Source organism: Thalassophryne amazonica, chromosome 14 (assembly GCF_902500255.1).
Source record: "Thalassophryne amazonica chromosome 14, fThaAma1.1, whole genome shotgun sequence".
Lineage (NCBI taxonomy): Eukaryota > Metazoa > Chordata > Actinopteri > Batrachoidiformes > Batrachoididae > Thalassophryne > Thalassophryne amazonica.
This window is the reverse complement of record NC_047116.1, coordinates 98,276,878-98,296,978: the sequence shown is the minus strand read 5'-3', so window position 1 is coordinate 98,296,978 and position 20,101 is coordinate 98,276,878. Positions and strand designations below refer to the sequence as shown.

General features: G+C 43.8%; 2 protein-coding genes across 2 annotated transcripts in view; both read right to left on the bottom strand.

The window, feature by feature from the left end:
* Positions 1-2,725, bottom strand: part of LOC117524475 (gamma-crystallin M1-like) — a 35,790-nt gene extending 33,065 nt beyond the window's left edge. The window contains exons 1-2 of the mRNA XM_034186271.1: positions 2,676-2,725; positions 2,343-2,594 (exon numbers count right to left, since the gene is read on the bottom strand). Of these exons, the coding sequence (XP_034042162.1) occupies positions 2,343-2,594; positions 2,676-2,684 (261 nt within the window). The 5' untranslated portion in view covers positions 2,685-2,725. The remainder of the gene's footprint in view (positions 1-2,342; positions 2,595-2,675) is intronic.
* A 16,204-nt stretch (positions 2,726-18,929) lies between these two features.
* On the bottom strand, positions 18,930-19,738 carry LOC117524474 (gamma-crystallin M2-like). The gene is made up of 3 exons (XM_034186270.1): positions 19,715-19,738; positions 19,373-19,615; positions 18,930-19,268 (listed from the first exon to the last, which is right to left on the bottom strand). The coding sequence occupies exons 1-3, from the start codon at positions 19,721-19,723 to the stop codon at positions 18,996-18,998; spliced, it is 525 nt and encodes a 174-aa protein (XP_034042161.1). The 5' UTR covers positions 19,724-19,738; the 3' UTR covers positions 18,930-18,995.
* Between the last annotated feature and the right edge of the window lie 363 nt (positions 19,739-20,101).

Below are 20,101 nucleotides of genomic sequence, written 5' to 3'. Positions count from 1 at the left end.
ATGCATCAACTCCTCAACTAAGACTGAACTTGAAGCTAGACTGCCTGATGTCTTAGCCTCAGCCCACAGTCACCTTGGTTCAATGATTACCTGCATGACCTCAAGCATAAGCCAAGAGGTCTAGAACGGAAATAGCGTCGTTCAAAATTAGAAGTATTCCACCTTGCGTGACGTGATGCTATCTTAGACTATAAGCATGCATTATTGGCTACAAATTGGACCTATTACTCTGATTTGATCAACAAAAACAAGCATAACTCAAAGTTCTTGTTCGACATGGTGGGAACACTTTTGCATGGACAACCACCTGTAGTTCGCTCTCCTTTTACAGCACAAGATTTCCTGGATTACTTTGAGAAGAAAATAGAAGACGTTAGGTTAAACATATCCCAGCATGCCTTAACCCAGCCACTACACCCTGCTATTGAGGTGGGCGCGATTACTGAGGTATTACCTAGACTTACAAATTTGATAGTATCTCACTAGACGTGCTGACAAAATTCATATCGTCAACAAAACGCACAACCTGTTTATTTGATCCCATACCAAAAAACTGTTTAAGGACCTGTGGCCCACTTTTGGGCCGACTATGCTGGAAATGATTAATCTTTCTAACACTACCTCTAACCTTAGTGACATTTGGGGTTCCACAGGGGTCTGTCTTAGGCCCCCTGCTTTTCTCCCTTTATATAGCACCCCTTGGGCATGTATTATGGTGTTTTGGGATTACCTTTCACTGCTATGCTGAAGATACTCAGTTATACATGCCGATAACTGCTGGTAATGTTGTTCACATAAAATACCCTAAAATTCTTGCCTTGCATCAGTGAGAAGTTGGATGTCTAGAAACGTCCTACTTTTAAACTCTAATCAAACTGAAATGATGGTTCTTGATCCACTGAGACATTGGCATCAATTTGACCAGTTAATGCTCAGCCTAGGCTTGTGTGTCATACATCACATTGACAAAGTGAGGAACCTTTGGGTAATTTTTGATCCTACATTGTCTTTTGACCTCCACATTAGAAATATTACTAGGACTGCTTTCTTCCACCTGCGAAATATAGTGAAGATTTGTCCCATCCTGTCTGTGGCTGATGCTGAGACCCTGATCCATGCATTTATCTCTTCTAGATTGGACTACTGCACTGCTCTATTTTCTGGTTTACCGCAGTCCAGCATTAGGGCTCTCCCATTGGTTCAAAATGCTGCAGTCAGACTTTTGACACGAAGCAGAAAGTTCGACCACATTACACCCATTTTGGCGTCTCTTCACTGGCTTCCTGTCCCAGTGAGATCAGATTTTAAGGTTCTGCTACTAGTCTATAAAATTATTCATGGACTGGCACCCTCCTACCTAGCTGACCTAATTAAACCTTATGTACTGGCCCGGGCTTTACGTTCTCAGGGTGCAGGACTACTTTGTGTCCCTCTGGTGAATAAGACGTCTGCGGGTCACAGAGCTTTCTCTTATCGTGCCCCTGTTCTGTGGAATGATCTCCCTGTGTCAATAAAACAGTCAGATTCTGTGGAGACTTTCAAGTCCAGACTTAAGACACACTTATTTTCCCTTTCATATGGCAGCATACTGGTATAGTATAGTTCTGCACTTTTCAACAGAACAGCGGCTATCAAATCGCAAGCTCCATGCGCTACTGTGCGCACACCACCGCAAATCTGAACAGGCTGTTATATCCACAATAGTCCTTACAGTACAGATATTTGTTAATTCCTTCCCATGGGCAACGTAAATAATGTGAACTATTGACTCCTTCATAACACGGGCAGCTGTGCTTCTCCGTTGTGCGCAACTTAACTTTTGAGACGTCAGGTGATGTAGCCTATAAAAAGTCAAAGTAGCTCTGCATTTGCATCACTTGGTTCTGGTGCATCGTCAAGACGGTAATCAACTTTTCATCATTCATCACCAATCATCAGAGTATGAACGGGCCATAAGTCACGCCTTTTTCTGTATCATCCTTACTTTAATTTGGCATTTTTGTGCATTGTTGTGGTGGACTTTTTGTCCTTGCCATTTGTTCTGTTATTATTGGAGTCAATTTTGTTTAGTGCTTTGATTTGTGGGAAAGTCCAATCTACGTAAGTAGTCATAATTATTGTTAATAACGAATTTGTTTGTTTTTTATTGCATAAATTGCACCAGTGTATATAAGTCACAGGACCTCCCAAACTACAAATAACACAAAAAAACATGACTTATGTATATGAAAAATATGGTACACTGTAAAAAAAAAATGGCCTCTGTACAAAGTGGATGGACAGCTGATTGTGAATAGGTGAAGGTATATGAGTGTAAGTCTTCAGCAAGGTGCGTTTCTTACATGAGGAATCATCCTACAGGACCTGATGGAGTCAAACATCATCCCCATGCTCATCATGTGCTGCATGTCATGGTACTCTCCTCTTCTGAGGAAGAACTGGTTGCCCATGTAGTTTGGACGTTCGTAGACCATGAAGCAGCCGCTCTCCACCCTGCAGGAGTGACACCGGCTCAGGTAGGAGGACATGTCAGGGCAGTCGCTCATGCACTCGTAGGAGCGCCCCTGGAAGTTCCTCTCGTCATAGAATATGATCTGGAACCAGAACAGGAGGAATTTATTTGATGAGTTTATGAAAGATTTCAAATTGAATATGGTGGAGGAGAACGCTCTTACCTTGCCCATGGTGGTAGTGTTGGTTGTTCTCAGTGGATGGTTGGACTTGCTCTGCCAGCTCCATGATTCTCTGGCCTTTTTATAGCAGATCCCTGGGGCCGTCACACCTTCTTATTCAAATGCATAAAGCTGATGAATTAGCAGGATGATTTTGCTGAACAGGGCCTATAAATGCGTAACAAAGCTTCTCCATCCATACATTTCTGGCAGCAGTGATTGGCATTGTCTCTTCTAATCATAAGCTTTGTGTGCGCTGCATTCTCGCTCAGAAGGTTCTCCACAGACGCTCTGATCATTGCTGGTGGAAAGAACGCGTGGCACCAGACCCACAACCTGCACAAACATACTGACGCATGCTTTGGATTGCAGTTTTCAGAATTACGCCTCTTTGGTCATAATGTCAAGTCAGTGAGAGAATCAGAGTTCCTGCAGGTTACCAAACACCTTTAAAGAAATATGAAATGCAAACAAAGTAATTCATGTCTTTATCAGCGTAGAGCTGCTGTCAGTGCGATATGACAGTCAGGCTGACACCGTATAGGATGGAACGGACTCCAGCTTCTGCTGGCTGAGTCCGTGCTCCCAGGTTCTATGATGATCTGTGCAGATGTCAGACTCTTCCAGCGCGACCTCACAGCAAACACGTCAGTGCTACTTCACCTGTTTTCAGAGTTACAGCAAACAGCAGGAGTGCAACTTCAGGTCGGTGTCAGAAAGCGATTCCAAACCTGTCTGTTCACTTAAATTCATTAACACAGCACAAATTACGGTCTAATCTTACCCACCACCTGAGCAGGGGCAGCCAGATGTTTAGACAGTTGCCTAGGGGCCAAACACCAGGGGGCACCAGTGGATTGTTGTTTTTTTAAGTCTTTAAGTGCATTTTCATGTGGTACAATGTCTCTCTTTCTGCAGCTGATGTGTGAACAGTTACAGACAGTAACCAGACAGGATGTAAAGGGAAAACAAATGTGATTCATTTACCAGACTACCAAAGTCCAGGAGTAAATGTAGCAACCAAAAATGCAGCCAGTGGAATTCAGCAAACAACTGAGGATAGACAAAAGGTAATAACCAGGAGGTGTCAAAGAATAATCTGGCAAACTCAAAGGGAAACAGTCTAGTACTAAATAGTGGCACAAACAAACAGACGAGGTGTGATTTGAAAATGTGAAGCAGCTGTGGGGGAGACCAGGTGACAAAGAACACACCTACAAACACACACAGAAATGGACAAAGAAACAGTGACTATAAACCACAAAAGAGCACTGGGGTGAGTAGAATGAAAAATGTATCAAACTAAAAGGAGAACCACATCATACCCAAATATAAAACCAAGGACAGGAACTCAAGGATGGAAAAGAGTGAAACAACACAACTAACAGATATGGGCACGGGACTGAACACAATGACAATTGACATAAGGACATGGACCATCATACATAAGACACAGACAGGGGACAGATCGCAACAGCAGCAGATCACGTCACAAGCATTAATGGCAAACAAGGCATTTAGTACAACAATAAAAATGACTGACCACCTGAATGGCTCATTGACCATCTAACCATTTGCTGAAGGAGAGTGAAAAGTTGACTAACGATGACCAGCAGCAAGATCCTCCAGACTCCACACGATCTAACTGGACGTCAGTCAGGCAACGGTGATGTGTGCTGAGGTTCCAGAAAGATTTTCAACATGCTTAAAATCTTTGACGTTCATGTTGGACGCTGGCAAGAGTTGAGCTTCACTACCACCTCCGCTAGTACACAGTTACTGCTCTGTTCCTCTTCGCTGGCCAGTGTCAGAGGCTTGACTGGATGCCAAACCTCCACTGGATCCCTTGGGCATAAAGACATATGTAGAAATATGAAAAAGTGATGCAATCACAGCATTAAATTGACGCTACGAGGAAAGGTGACGTTTCGTATGGTGAGTCGACAATAAACTCCGCCAAGCTACGCTATGGCACCAAAGGAGTGTGCTCCAAATGTGCCTGCCCACCAATAGCAGCAGTTAAACTACATCCTGTGTGACTCAATGGACTGCCACCAAACACTGAGCTCCCTCCAGTACAACAGTGACCTCTGCTGAGCGCTTTCCAGTGTATCGCAGAGATTTTTGAGAATCTGCTACCTCGGCCAACGTCAGCTGCTTCACATCACAGTGTAAATGGGTCCAAACCACCAGCAATGCAGTGCTTATCTTCACAAATTCACAAACACAATAACCAGCACACACATGTTCAAAATGTGTGTGGTACATGTAACTGTAGCGTAAAGGTGGGAAATCGTGGCTTCTGTGAGTAAAAGTCCTGTATATATTACTTCTACCTGTGCACCTATAGCTGGTGATTTCCCTTATGAGCTCGTCTACCTGCCTGAAGAGGCAAACTCATTACAATCAGCTGGTTTAGTGGCTCAATGGAACAAATATGTGGCTTGATTTTTACTTAAAGAAGCTGGTATTACCCATCTCTGTGGAAGAGTTTCACTGAGAAAGTTCAACAAGAAAAGTGTGTGTTTTTTTGATCAGTGTGAATGTGTTTATAATGCATTAAACCAGATTTCATATGTGGTACAGACACAAATGAAGTACGGTTTTCTGTTTTTTATGACTCCATCACACCTCGCACAGTCACTTTGGTTCAATGATTACCTACGTGGTCTCAAACATAAGGCTACAGGTCTAGAACGGAAATGGCATAGTTCAAAATTAGCAGTATTCCACCTTGCATGGCATGATGCTATCTTATGTCGCATTCACACCAGATGCCACACGAGCGACGGCGGTGACAGGTTGCCATGTAATCCCTATGGAAGGACGCGTTGTGGGACCACAAAAGTTCAAGCCACGCAATGCGATGCGATGGACACGAATAAAGCGGTGCGAATAAAGTGATTTTGAGCGATTGGCGCATTTATGGTGCAGTATTGCATTGCATCGCGTCGCGTCGCCCTCTTCCCTAAGTTGAAAAATCTGAACTTTTTCGTCTTGTCGCGCTGCGATGACCAATCAGGGAATGACGTGAAGATGTCTGGAGTTTATACTTGATGTGGACATGTCCTGTCTCTGGCAGCCAGCCTGTGAGCAGGACTTATGTCCCTTTTGTCCTTTATTTCACAACTATGAGAGTTTGAGGGGAGAGTGAGCAGCAGCACCACAGCAGTGGCAGTAGCCAGTGTTTTTTTTTCACGTGCCCGTGCCAACGAATCGTCCGTGAAGATCATTTTATTAACTACACAGATGTATAATAAAACAAATGGTGACTGGTTTGTAAAACAATTATGACTGCAGTGGCAGCCAGTTTTTTTTTTTTTTTTTTTTTTTTTTATTGTTCACATGTGTGCGCACGAACGGGACAGGAGGCCCTCAAACTGGGTCCTGGAGAGGTGGAAGTACCACTGAAAGCCGCCGTCATCCAGACCCAGCTCCTGCAACAAATGATGAAACTCCCCGAATTGGGAATGTCTCATGAGGATGTTGTAAACCCAGGGACGGCGCCGCTGGTGATGTTTGTCAGCTTTCCACAACAAATAGAGCACAGCAACTCGCTCCGTGTGATCAAGGTCCGGCATGTTGACTTGACGGCGAGCGGAATGGAAGTCCCTCCTATTTGATGACGCATTGGGGTGAATTTTCGCAGCAAAAGCAGAGCGACACACTGAGATGGACGCGCCACCATCTTGTGTTGTCATGGTGTCGCATGGTGTCCAGTGTGAACATGGCATTAGACTATAAGCATGCATTACTGGCTACAAAGCGGACCTATTACTCTGATTTGATCAACAAGCATAGCTCAAAGTTCTTGTTCGACACGGTGGCAACACTTATTCATGGACAACCACCTGTAGTTTGCTGTCCTTTTACAACACAAGATTTCATTGATTACTTTGAGAAGAAAATTAGGTAAACATATCCCAGCATGCCTTTGTCCAGCCATGATACTCTGATATCGAGGTGGGTGCCATCACTGAGGAATTACCAAGATTTACAGAATTTGACAGTATCTCATTAGGTGCGCTGATGAAACTTGTAATGTCTGCTCGAAGTACAACCTGTGTATTTGAGATAACCATTGGAAGTGAAAGATTACCGAGGCTCGTATCCGATAACAAAATCAATTCTGCTGCAACACCCCATACATCCTGTTGTAAATGCAAGTCAAGATGCAGTTTGTATGCAGAAACTCGTAAGTGCCATCCCAGTTTGTGTGCAAAACCACATAGTGAATAGCGCACCACTCACTGGCATGTATCTCGGTCACGTGACGCAAAGACTGCGGCACCCACGAGAGCTTCTGTGATGCTGCGTTTACACCTAATGACGACAAGTCACAAATGCCACGAAGTACACATTCTTGGCTGCTGATCATGAATGTGATGATTTGAGGCAGAGGCATCAGGTGTCCTCAGGAACTGCTGCAACCTGTTACCACGCGTTCTGATTAATGTAACGTGTTGGTGGAGCGTTATCAGGAACCATTATGCACGGTCAAGAATAATGTTCTGCGCTGTTGTGTGCTATTCAATTTCAATTTATTAATTTATATAGCGCCATCTCATGACAGAGTCGCCCCAAGGCACTTCACACAATTCAGAACAACACAGAGTAATTTAAAATCAAAATTAAAATCAAGAAGGGCACAATAAAAAGATAAAACACAGTAGAATAAAAAGAAATTACAAGGCAAACATGAAAACAAATTAGATTAATGATAAGACAGTCTAAAAAAGTGGGTCTTCAGTCTTGATTTAAAATTCTCCAACGTGTCAGACTGCCTAATAACTGCAGGTAGATCGTTCCAAAGAGTCGGACCACGGTAGGAGAAGGCTCTATACCCCACACACTTTTTGTTCACCCTCGGAACACACAGAAGCCCTGTGCCCTGCGAACGCAAGGGCCGCGCAGGTACGTAAGGCTTAAGCAAGTCCGCCAGGTAGGAAGGTGCCAGTCCGTGATCAATTTTATAAACCAACAACAAGACTTTACAATCCAATGTGGCAGAAACCGGAAGCCATTGAAGGGACACCACAATGGGTGTAATGTGGTCAAACCTTCCACTTTGCGTCAAAAGTCTGGCAGCAGCATTCTGCATTAATTGAAGACCCCGAATGCTAGACTGTGGCAGACCAGAAAATAAAGCATTACAGTAATCCAGTCTGGAAGAAATAAATGCATGTATAAAAGTCTCAGCATCAGCCATAGACAGGATGGGACGAATCTCATTATGTTTCACAGATGGAAGAAGGCAGTCCTCGTAATGTCTCTAATGTGGAGGTCAAAGGATAACGTAGGATCAAAAAGTACCCCAAGGTTCCTCACTTTGTCCATATGATGCACAACACATGAACCCAAATTAAGCGTCAGCTGGTCAAATTGATCACAATGTCAGGTTAGACCAAGAACCATCATTTCAGCCTTATCAGAATTCAAGAGTAGGAAGTTACTAGACAACCAACTTCTCACAGATATAAGGCAATCTTCTAAGGCTTTTATATGGGCAAGATTACCAGCAGTTATTGGCATATACAATTTAGTATCATCAGCATAACAATGAAAGGCAATCCCGTAATGACGCGGAATATGCCCAAGGGGCACTATGTAAAGTGAGAAAAGCAAGGGGCCTAACAAATTTCATTTCATCAAGGCCAGAAGTAGTGTTATTATACACAACACAATAAGAACAACTGGACAAGTATGACGTAAACCAAGCAAGAACACTTCCAGTAATCCCAAAGTAATTTTCCAGCCTATCAAGTAAAACACGCTGATCCACGGTATCAAACGCAGCACTAAGATCAAAAAGCACTAAAACCATCGTGTTGTCCAAATCCATTGCACACAGAAAGTCATTCACCACTCTAATAAGCGCTGTCTCTGTGGAGCAATGTTTTCTAAAAGCAGACTGCAGTGGCTTAAAAAGATCATTCTCAGTAAGATGGTCCACAAGCTGCCATGAGACCACTTTTTCCAGCATTTTAGAGCAGAATGACAGATTTGATATTGGCCTGTAATTATTCAATACATCAGGGTCAAGACCAGATTTCTTAAGTAATGGTTTAATCACTGCAGATTTAAAACACCCAGGCACAGAACCAGAGGTTAATGAAAGATTAACAATTTTCAGCACAGTTGGCTCAAGAATGGGCCACAGGTCCAACAATTTTGTTAATAGGGTCAAATACGCAGGTTGTGCTTTTTGTAGACAACACGACCTTCGCCAGCGCGTCTAGTGAAATAGTATCAAATTCTGTAAATCTAGGTGTCACCTCATTAATAACACCTACCTCCACAGCAGGTTGCAGTGATTGAGCCAAGGCATGTTAAGATATGCGCAATCTAATGTCTGCCTGAGGTCCCGCAAGTAACCATTAAACAAAGGCGACTGCACTTTGGGAAGACAAGGTCTTAATAAAGGAGGCGCAATCTCGTCAAGTGTAGTTTTGAGTACCGAATTCAAACCATCCACCAGACTGTCCACTGATTGAGCAAGTTGAGGCTAAAAGATCAGGCAGTCTAGCCTCAAGTTCAGTCCTAGTTGAAGATTTAATGCGTCGCCGCAGTAATAGGCAAGATTGTTGCTCCATTAAACGCAGTAGTGTAAATGTAAACTTAATAAGTGAGTGGTCAGAGACCACCAATACAAGGGGCAGGATACCAGTATTCATGACAGCAACACCACGTACCAGAACCAAATCCAGGGCATTTCCACTAATGTGTGTCAAGCATTGAGTGCACTGCTGAAATCCCAATGCATCCACAATCTCCACAAATGATTTACAGAGGGGATCAGAGGGCCTATTCATATGCACTAGTTGACAAGTTAGAAATAAACTCACCAAATTCGTCCAAGAATTCAGAATATGGGCCAGAGGGCCTATAAACAATGACAAAACAACACGTCTCATGTCGCTCGTTTTCCCAAACATCAGGCACAGCAGCAGATGGAACACCTGCAGGAGCGCGCTGAGGAGCACTGGAACAATGCTTTTAGCCAACTTAGCATCACTGTCCTCCGTCAGCATACTGCAGCAATGAAACTGAATGCAGTGCAGCAGGGTCAGAGAAGAATGCTGTTGCGCTATATTAAGGATCACCACTAATCAAGACGGATCAACACACTCAGTTGTGACCTCCATGACATGAGGAATGTGCCAAAAATGACGCAAATATGACACTCATAACGTGTACTGCCAATGAGTAAATGCAGAATTAGCGTACATTAAAGTGATGGACTTACTGAGTTTTGCAAACAAACTGAAGGTGGAGATACCAGGTTTTGCAGCCAAATCTATTTTAGGTTGCTAATTAACACATTTCTGAATAAAGGCTGATTTTTGAGATTCTGCTATTTTGGTCAGTGCACCATAACCATTTCATAACAAGAAAGAATGATTCATGGAGATGTACAACTTCTATCAGGTAAATATCCCTATTTAAAACAAGAGTGGTCTGGTGGAGATACAAGGTTTTGCGCCTGAACTCTTCATTTGATCCTATACCAACAAAACTGTTTAAGGACCTGTGGCCCACTCTTGGGCTGACTGTGCTTGAAATTATTAATCTCGCATTAACCTCTGGATCTGTTCCTCACTGACTCACTCATCTTCAACCTCCTAGTCCAATTAAGGGTCACCGGGGTTTGGAGCCTATCCCAGCAGTCATATAGCGCAAGGCGGGGTACACCCTGGACAGGACGCCAGTTTGTAGCAGGGCCACATGTAGAAAAACCAACCATCACACCCACACCTACAGACAATTTAAAGTTTCCAGTTCACCTAACCTGCGTGTCTTTGGACGTGGAAGGAAGCTGGAGCAACTGGAGAGAACCCACGCCAACTCAGGGAGAATACCCAAACTCCACACAGAAAAGCCACAGGTGGGAATTGAACCCATGACCTTCTTGCTGTGAAGCAACAGTACTAACCACAAAGCCACTGTGCTGCCCATCTTGACCCTAGGGTATATTGGAAAATTATAAGCTGATATCAAATCTATCATTTTACTTTAAAATTCTGTGCTGTCACGGCAGCTCGTGGACTATCTTAAGCTGTGGTCACAACCCGCCGTACTTGCACGTGCGTGCGGTCTACTTGCAAAACCTTGGGCTAAATTTGGAGATCTGTACGTCGTAAGTACAGCCTCAATACGAATTTAGGAGCACGCAGACACACGCAGACACGCCGCAGAGGTTTTAGTGCATGCAGAACTTTCACTGTGGTCAGGCTGCGGATTCACCAGCAGTACAGATGACTCATGTTGTGAGCACTGCCTCAGTACGGATTCAAAGCAGCACATTTTCATTCAATTACTATTGAATGAACCAAATCCGTACGGAGGCAGTAGGCTACTCACCACATACTATGGAATTAAATTGTAGGTATCAGATCTTGAAGACTGTGATGCACATATATAAATTAGAATTAAGTTGAAATTTAAAAAGCTGGTAATAAAGTGTGTAGTGAATATATTCCTCTATCAGTGTTTCACACCTTGTGTGACTTTTCACTAACTCTGATGTGGGGAGGCTGACAGATTTGCATGCACGACGCAGCGTCTCACTTGAACTTGGACTTTATTTCCAAACTTCAGCAACACAGACACTCCACAACTTCAGTCTGATAACTAGCTGTAACTTTTTGAGGCAAGTAAACACTCATACAACTGACTGCTGCAGGCTCAGCCGTTCACAAGCAAAGATGGGGTGAGGATCACCACTTTGTGAACAACTGCATGAAAAAATAGTCCAACAGTTTAAGATCAATATTTCTCAATGTTCAATTGCAAAGAATTTAGGGATTCCATCATCTACAGTCCATAATATAATCAGAGGATTCAGAGAATTTAGAGAACTTTCTACACATAAGTGGCAAGGCTGAAAACCAACATTGACCTTCGATCCCTCAGCCGGCACTGCATTAAAAACTGACATTATTGTGTAAAGGATCTTACCACGTGGGCTCAGGAACACTTCAGAAAACCATTGTCAGTCAACACAATTTGTCGCTACATCTACAAGTGTAAGTTAAAACTCTACCATGCAAAGTGAAAGTCATACATCAACAACATCCAGAAATGCCGCCGCCTTCTCTGGGCCCGAGCTCATTTTCCATGCTCTAGGGGTTGGTAAAGTTAGAGCTTACTCTAGTCCAGCAGTTAAGGGATAGAATTGTGCACTTTTTTACAAAAGCGCCAAACTTTGTCCAGGGACTCTTGAGGCTATATCATGTGAAGCACCTTGAAGCAGCTTTGTTGTGATTTGGCACTATATAAACAAAATTAATTTAATTAAATGGAACTGAATAGACATACACATACACACACAGAGACATACAAACAGACAGACACACACACTCTGTGTACTTCACATTACTGCTGTGTACTTCGTCTTACCACTGCATACTTCACATTACAGTTTTTGCTGATTGCTTACACACATTTTGCAAAATTTGACTTGCTGTGTCAAAACGCTACACACAAGCAAGATAAGACACAACAATTGTTGTAAAACACCTCACATTTGGTCCCTTCCTCCACCACGGTTGCGTCTCTCAGTCCTTTAGAAAAACAAAAAAAGACAAATATCTAGGTCTTGGACGATGCAGCCTAAAGATTTTTCCCCCACAGTGGAGTAACTTGTACAGTCAGTGTGTGACATCAGCATTCATGAAGTAAACAGGTGTCACCCAGCTGATACACTATGACATGGGCTGGACCACATAGTGTGAAAGAAACATTGGTTCCATCCCTGTGCTCCAGTCTAAATGTCTGGATGACGGAGGCCACAGTAAGTCGGGCTGCACTCTCTGTCCACCTTCTCACATTGTCAGCAGCCCATATGGTTGATGACATGATCAACTGAGGTTGCTGTGATTTCATTTGACAGTTGTTGTCTTCTTTGGCCATGATCTCCTCTACCACCTCTCACTCTTCCTCCCCCTCTCATTCTCACCCTCCCTCTTCCTCTTCCTCTATCTGATTGTTGTTGTAGAAGAAAGAGGTCTCACCTGTGCTCTTTTTATGGTGTTTATTTCCTGATTGAAGTCTTAACAATGAAGCATTCATGTTGTGTGGCTGGGGTGCCTGGCTGGCTTTTGTTTCTGTTTTCTGTCTTTCCTTCCAGGTGGCATGCGTTCAGGACTGAGTGGCTGATGTGTGGCTGAGTTATCAGGACCTCACCCTGATCACCTGAGGCTTGTCATGTGCAGCTCGTCAGGACTCACAGCTGTGGTGCATCTATATGGATTGGGGCATGGTTGCATTTAAGTCTGGAGTACACAGTGTGTATTTGCCAGATACTCGACCTTGTGACCAGACGGGTGAGATCGACGTTTGGAGAACCATCTCATCATCATGGACGCAGAGACCGTACCAGGTTTGATGCCATGGTCTGTGAAAGAGGAGGGGGTGAGGTCTCACGCTCGTCAGCACACTTCCTGAGGTACGTTAGGTTTTGTGACTAACATGAGTACAGTCAGTAAATGTGGTGTCCCTCACACCTTATTATATTGAGCTGTTATGTTAGTCGTTTAATCAGCTTCCACTGCAGTGGAGAATTGAACTGGGTGTTCCATGCCTGCAGGGTGGGAAGCTGATTGGTGATTAAGCCAGGAAGTGTTTGCTGATTATGTACACCTTTGAGTGGTCTCTCTGTGTGTGGAGTGGTGGACTCACATGATGGTTTCTTCTTTCACAGACTCGGTTGGTCACGGCCACCTGGGGGGTGTCGGCGGGGTCCTTGGGTCCGAACTGTTCTGGCTCCGGACTGTTTGTGCTGCTGGGAGCGCACCGTTTTTCCACCTCGCCAGACCGCGCACTTATTGTTATTAATTGAGCACTCACTGTTATGTCATTAAATTCTGTTATCCTTTGAACCGTGCTCTGTTTCCTTTATGCTGGGTCCTAATGTCAAATGCTGGGTCGGTGCTCCGATTGCGTCCGACACATAACAATTCAGGTGTTTGTCCAGGTGGAACGTAATTGTCCAGTCAGCTCATGTCGTGTCATTTTGAATGTTTTGAAATTGCAAACATGTGACTTTATGTCAGATTGTTGAGTCTTATGCAGAGAACCGTGTTCAGTTCATTTAAAAAGTGCAAAATGTGTGTAGAGCAGAAACTGTGTTTAGACGTTTGGAGACTTCAGAGGAGGTTTTGCTCTTTGTGTGTCAGTGAAAATAATTGTGCTCTGGATGTCATTTTAGTGTGTCAGCAATTGAAAAAACTAAAAGTAACCAAGTTGGATTACTAGTTACCTTAAAGTAACTGTATAAAGCAACTAAAAAGTAACTCAAAAAGTCAAGTCTGCCCCATGTCCTTAATGTCCAGTTCTCCTCCATCTGGTTACTTCCCAGGTACTTGGTATGCGCGTGTGTGTGTGTGTGTGTGTGTGTGTGTGTGTGTGTGTGTGTGTGTGTGTGTGTGTGTGTGTGTGTGTGTGTGTGTGTGTGTGTGTGTGTGTGTGTGTGTGTGTGTGTGGAGGTGAGCGTGGGTCAGTTCTCCTCTGTCTGGTTGCTTCCCAGGTTCTTGGTATGCATGTGTGGGTGTGTGTTTAAGTGTTATTGTCTCCCTGTCTGTCTCGTATGCGCGTGCGTGTGTTTCTGAAGGTGTGACTGTGGTTTCCTCCCCTTCGTGTCTCTGTCCCCTGACTCACGCGCTGTTGCCATGGTCACGCTTGACAGTCGGTGTGAGGTGTTACAGGTGTTCGCTGAGAGGGCTCCACCCCCTTTGCTCCTCTCATATTGATTCTGTTCTCTTTAGAATCTCTGTTTTCACTGTGTCTGTTTCAGGTTATGTGTATCTGTTAATCTGCTCTGGTGTTATGTCACATTGTGTTGTCACATTGTGTAGTCACGTTGTGTTGTCACATTGTGTAGTCACGTTGTGTTGTCACGTTGTATAGTCACGTTGTGTAGTCACATTGTGTAGTCACATTGTGTAGTCACATTGTGTAGTCACGTTGTATAGTCACGTTGTGTTGTCACATTGTGTAGTCACGTTGTGTAGTCACGTTGTGTAGTCACGTTGTGTTGTTACGTTGTGTTGTCACATTGTGTAGTCACGTGTAGTCACGTTGTATAGTCACGTTGTGTAGTCACATTGTGTAGTCACGTGTAGTCACGTTGTATAGTCACGTTGTGTTGTCACATTGTGTAGTCACGTTGTGTTGTCACGTTGTGTAGTCACGTTGTATAGTCACATTGTGTTGTCACATTGTGTAGTCACGTTGTGTTGTCACATTGTGTAGTCACGTTGTGTTGTCACGTTGTGTAGTCACGTTGTGTTGTCACGTTGTGTTGTCACGTTGTATAGTCACGTTGTGTTGTCACATTGTGTAGTCACGTTGTGTTGTCACGTTGTGTAGTCACGTTGTGTTGTCACGTTGTATAGTCACATTGTGTTGTCACATTGTGTAGTCACGTTGTGTAGTCACGTTGTGTAGTCACGTTGTGTAGTCACATTGTGTAGTCACGTTGTGTAGTCACGTTGTGTAGTCACGTTGTGTTGTCACATTGTGTAGTCACGTTGTGTTGTCACGTTGTGTTGTCACGTTGTATAGTCACGTTGTGTTGTCACATTGTGTAGTCACGTTGTGTTGTCACGTTGTGTAGTCACGTTGTGTTGTCACGTTGTATAGTTACGTTGTGTTGTCACATTGTGTAGTCACACTGTGTTGTCACGTTGTGTTGTCACGTTGTATAGTCACGTTGTATAGTCACGTTGTGTAGTCACGTTGTGTTGTCACGTTGTGTTGTCACGTTGTGCTGTCACGTTGTGTTGTCACGTTGTGTAGTCACATTGTGTTGTCACATTGTGTTGTCACATTGTGTAGTCACGTTGTGTAGTCACGTTGTGTTGTCACGTTGTATAGTCACGTTGTGTTGTCACATTGTGTTGTCACGTTGTGTAGTCACATTGTATAGTCACGTTGTGTTGTCACGTTGTATAGTCACGTTGTGTTGTCACGTTGTGTAGTCACGTTGTGTAGTCACGTTGTATAGTCACGTTGTGTTGTCACGTTGTATAGTCACGTTGTGTTGTCACATTGTGTTGTCACGTTGTATAGTCACGTTGTGTAGTCACGTTGTGTTGTCACGTTGTGTTGTCACGTTGTGTTGTCACGTTGTATAGTCACGTTGTGTTGTCACATTGTGTAGTCACGTTGTGTTGTCACGTTGTGTAGTCACGTTGTGTTGTCACGTTGTATAGTTACGTTGTGTTGTCACATTGTGTAGTCACACTGTGTTGTCACGTTGTGTTGTCACGTTGTATAGTCACGTTGTATAGTCACGTTGTGTAGTCACGTTGTGTTGTCACGTTGTGTTGTCACGTTGTGCTGTCACGTTGTGTTGTCACGTTGTGTAGTCACATTGTGTTGTCACATTGTGTTGTCACATTGTGTAGTCACGTTGTGTAGTCACGTTGTGTTGTCACGTTGTATAGTCACGTTGTGTTGTCACATTGTGTTGTCACGTTGTGTAGTCACATTGTATAGTCACGTTGTGTTGTCACGTTGTATAGTCACGTTGTGTTGTCACGTTGTGTAGTCACGTTGTGTAGTCACGTTGTATAGTCACGTTGTGTTGTCACGTTGTATAGTCACGTTGTGTTGTCACATTGTGTTGTCACGTTGTATAGTCACGTTGTGTAGTCACGTTGTGTTGTCACGTTGTGTTGTCACGTTGTATAGTCACGTTGTGTAGTCACGTTGTGTTGTCACGTTGTATAGTCACGTTGTGTTGTCACGTTGTATAGTCACGTTGTGTAGTCATGTTGTGTAGTCACGTTGTGTTGTCACGTTGTATAGTCACGTTGTGTTGTCACATTGTATAGTCACGTTGTGTTGTCACATTGTGTTGTCACGTTGTGTTGTCACGTTGTATAGTCATGTTGTGTTGTCACATTGTGTTGTCACGTTGTGTAGTTACATTGTGTTGTCACGTTGTGTTGTCACGTTGTGTAGTCACGTTGTATAGTCACGTTGTGTTGTCACATTGTGTTGTCACGTTGTGTAGTTACATTGTGTTGTCACGTTGTGTAGTCACGTTGTATAGTCACGTTGTGTTGTCACATTGTGTTGTCACGTTGTGTAGTCACGTTGTGTTGTCACATTGTGTTGTCACGTTGTGTTGTCACGTTGTGTAGTCACGTTGTGTTGTCACGTTGTGTTGTCACGTTGTGTAGTCACGTTGTGTTGTCACGTTGTATAGTCACGTTGTGTTGTTACATTGTGTTGTCACGTTGTATAGTCACGTTGTGTAGTCACGTTGTGTTGTCACGTTGTATTGTCACATTGTGTAGTCACGTTGTGTAGTCACGTTGTGTTGTCACGTTGTATTGTCACATTGTGTAGTCACGTTGTGTAGTCACGTTGTGTTGTCACGTTGTGTTGTCACGTTGTATAGTCACGTTGTGTAGTCACGTTGTGTAGTCACGTTGTGTTGTCACGTTGTGTTGTCACGTTGTATAGTCACGTTGTGTTGTTACATTGTGTTGTCACGTTGTATAGTCACGTTGTGTAGTCACGTTGTGTTGTCACGTTGTATTGTCACATTGTATTGTCACGTTGTGTAGTCACGTTGTGTTGTCACATTGTGTAGTCACGTTGTGTAGTCACGTTGTGTTGTCACGTTGTATTGTCACATTGTGTAGTCACGTTGTGTAGTCACATTGTGTAGTCACGTTGTGTTGTCACGTTGTATAGTCACATTGTGTTGTCACGTTGTGTAGTCACATTGTGTTGTCATGTTGTATAGTCACATTGTGTTGTCACGTTGTATAGTCACATTGTGTTGTCACGTTGTGTTGTCACGTTGTGTAGTCACATTGTGTAGTCACATTGTGTAGTCACATTGTGTAGTCTTGTTCTTCTGGTTGGATGTGAAGCTCTAGTGTTTTTCCTCCCACTCATTGTCTCCACCTGTGGTAATCTGGGTGCGGTTATTTAAGTCACACCTCAGTTTTTATTTGTTGCCGGTCATGTGGTTCCTGGTTCCAGACACGTTCCTGGTATCTGTCTTGCTCGCGGTTCCATCTGCACGTGTGTAAGTCCATCTGTCACTGTTGCATTTTGACAGTCTCTTTTTGTTACTGCGCAGTTTTGCTGCCTGGTCAGACTCCTGTGTTATTTGGTATTTCATCCTGCCACTATTTTGTCATCACCTCCTTTGGACATTAAACTGCCAGTTTCGCACTTACCTTGCATTTGTGGGATTCTTCCTGCCTGTTGTGAGACCTACTCAAAATAAGAAAAGGTCATGACCTGTTCTCTTCTCTAAAGCTTGGGATTCTGGTGGACACGGTGAGTCTACTGATGTTTGGTTGGACCCTTTGTCTGTCCTCCCTCAGGCTCATGGACAAGAATGCGGTCAATCACAGGAGCTCTGATTTCATCAGATGTTACTGTTCTTTGTCTTCGCTGACCTCCTCGACCTCCTCTCACACCATCTCCTCCTCTCAGATTTCAGATTTCCATTGTGGTGCCTCACAATCCAGTTCTCTCTGAACTGGATTATATCTGTTCCCTCACATCACTGGACACACGTGTGATCAGTTTTGAGTTATTGTGTTGTGACACCAGCACTTTAACTGTGTTTGACTTTTACCACCTGTGCTCATCATTATACAACACGGGTGCATCACAGTGAAAATGTGTTGGCAAGTTGTGTCTAAACAGGTGAAAAGTGCTGATGGTTCTGACAAAAGAGTGACTGATTCAATCAGTGGGTTCAGACGACAGGGTTTAGTGTTTTAACAACTGAGAGAAAAACAGTCAAAGTGTTTTTCCAATGATAAGAAGGTGTTTTTATCTTTGAGTTCAGTGTCTGATGTGTGTAATGTTCTGCAACAACTGTATTGAGGAATTGCAGGCAAAGTGCAAAAGAGAAAATGTGTTTCAGGTATTGTCGCTTTGTGTTTTAGCTTTTGTTACAAGAAGTTTTGGATTTGAAGTTTTAGTTTAAGCGTTCGCTTCTTGGCTGTAAGCAGCTGACAAAAACGGTAAATGTGTGCACGACAGAAAACAGACAGAAGACAGAGAGAAGACAGACAAACAGACACAGACCAAACACTCAGGCAGAAAGAGACATAAATACGCAAACAGACACACCGTGTTCTGTGTGTGTAGTTTGCTGTGGAGAAACTAATAACTGTGTTCAGACTATTAGCACGAAGAGTTCGGGGAAGAACGGCAGATTGTTCGGTACTTTGTGGAAAAACTCGGGCAGAGAAATGACTGATCGGAATCCAAAGGAGCTTAAAATCTGACGTCTTTAATAAACAAAATGTTTGATATTTACAGCAAAGTTTGGTATCATGGCTAAAATTCGGTGACTCTTCGGAAGGAGCCGATGATGGAGCAGGTGGCACACCAGTCGCGGTACCTCCTGTACTCTCCGGGTCTCAGGAAGTACTGTCTGCCTCGGAAGTTTGGGTATTCGTAGAAGATCCAGTACCCATTCATAACGTTACAGGAGTAGACGTGGCGGTGGTGGAAACGGTCAGACACACAAGGACAGTCATCCATGAACTCCATCATGTGGCCACTGAAGTCAGGCTTCTCATAAATACGCAACCTGTATGAGCCTCGGTACTGTGGGACCAAGGGAGAAACCAACAATCAAACCGACATGTCTGGAGCAGTCCATGGACGGGACAATCGGATCTCCTGGTTCTGTCCCTCTCAGGACCACTTACCACTGGAATCATCCGGCAAGAGCGGATACAGCTGCTGAAACCCAACCACCTCTGGTAGTCCGGGTACTCGCCCCTCCTCATGAAGTACTGATGGCCCATGAAGTTGGGACGCTCGTAGATCATGAAGCAGCCGCTCTCCACCCTGATGGAATTACAGCGACTGAAGTACGAGTGAAGGTCTGTGCAGTCGTTGCTGCACTCATAGCTCCGACCCTGGAAGTTCTTGTCCTCGTAAAAGATAATCTGTTGGTAAGAAACATTAAATTGTCACATTCCAGCAGAAAGACCATGAGGCTTAAAAGCACAGTGCTTCTGTTTGGACCAGAGAGAAGCAGCAATTACCTTGCCCATCGTCTCTGGTGGAGAGAGGCCCCATGTTTTCCGGGCTTTTTATACCGCCGCTCACCAAACAAGCCATTGTCATTCAAATTCCTGCCACATGTTCCCCTTTTTGTTAGAGACACATTGGGTCAGAAATATGATTTGTATTTGAAAAAGAGCTTAAATAATTAACCGGTTTGGTGTTTTGACATGCATGGACAAAGGAAAGGACAAGTATGGTGTCCACACGTCCAGTGGACAAAGGCTACAGAACACGATGGAAAAGCCTTTTAACATTAAACATGTTGTGTAAGAGAAGTGGAAGCTTTTCAGCCTGACAGGAGGCCTCAAACGCAACGTGCCCCCACCCACACAGTACACCTACTATTCCAAAATATATACACCGTG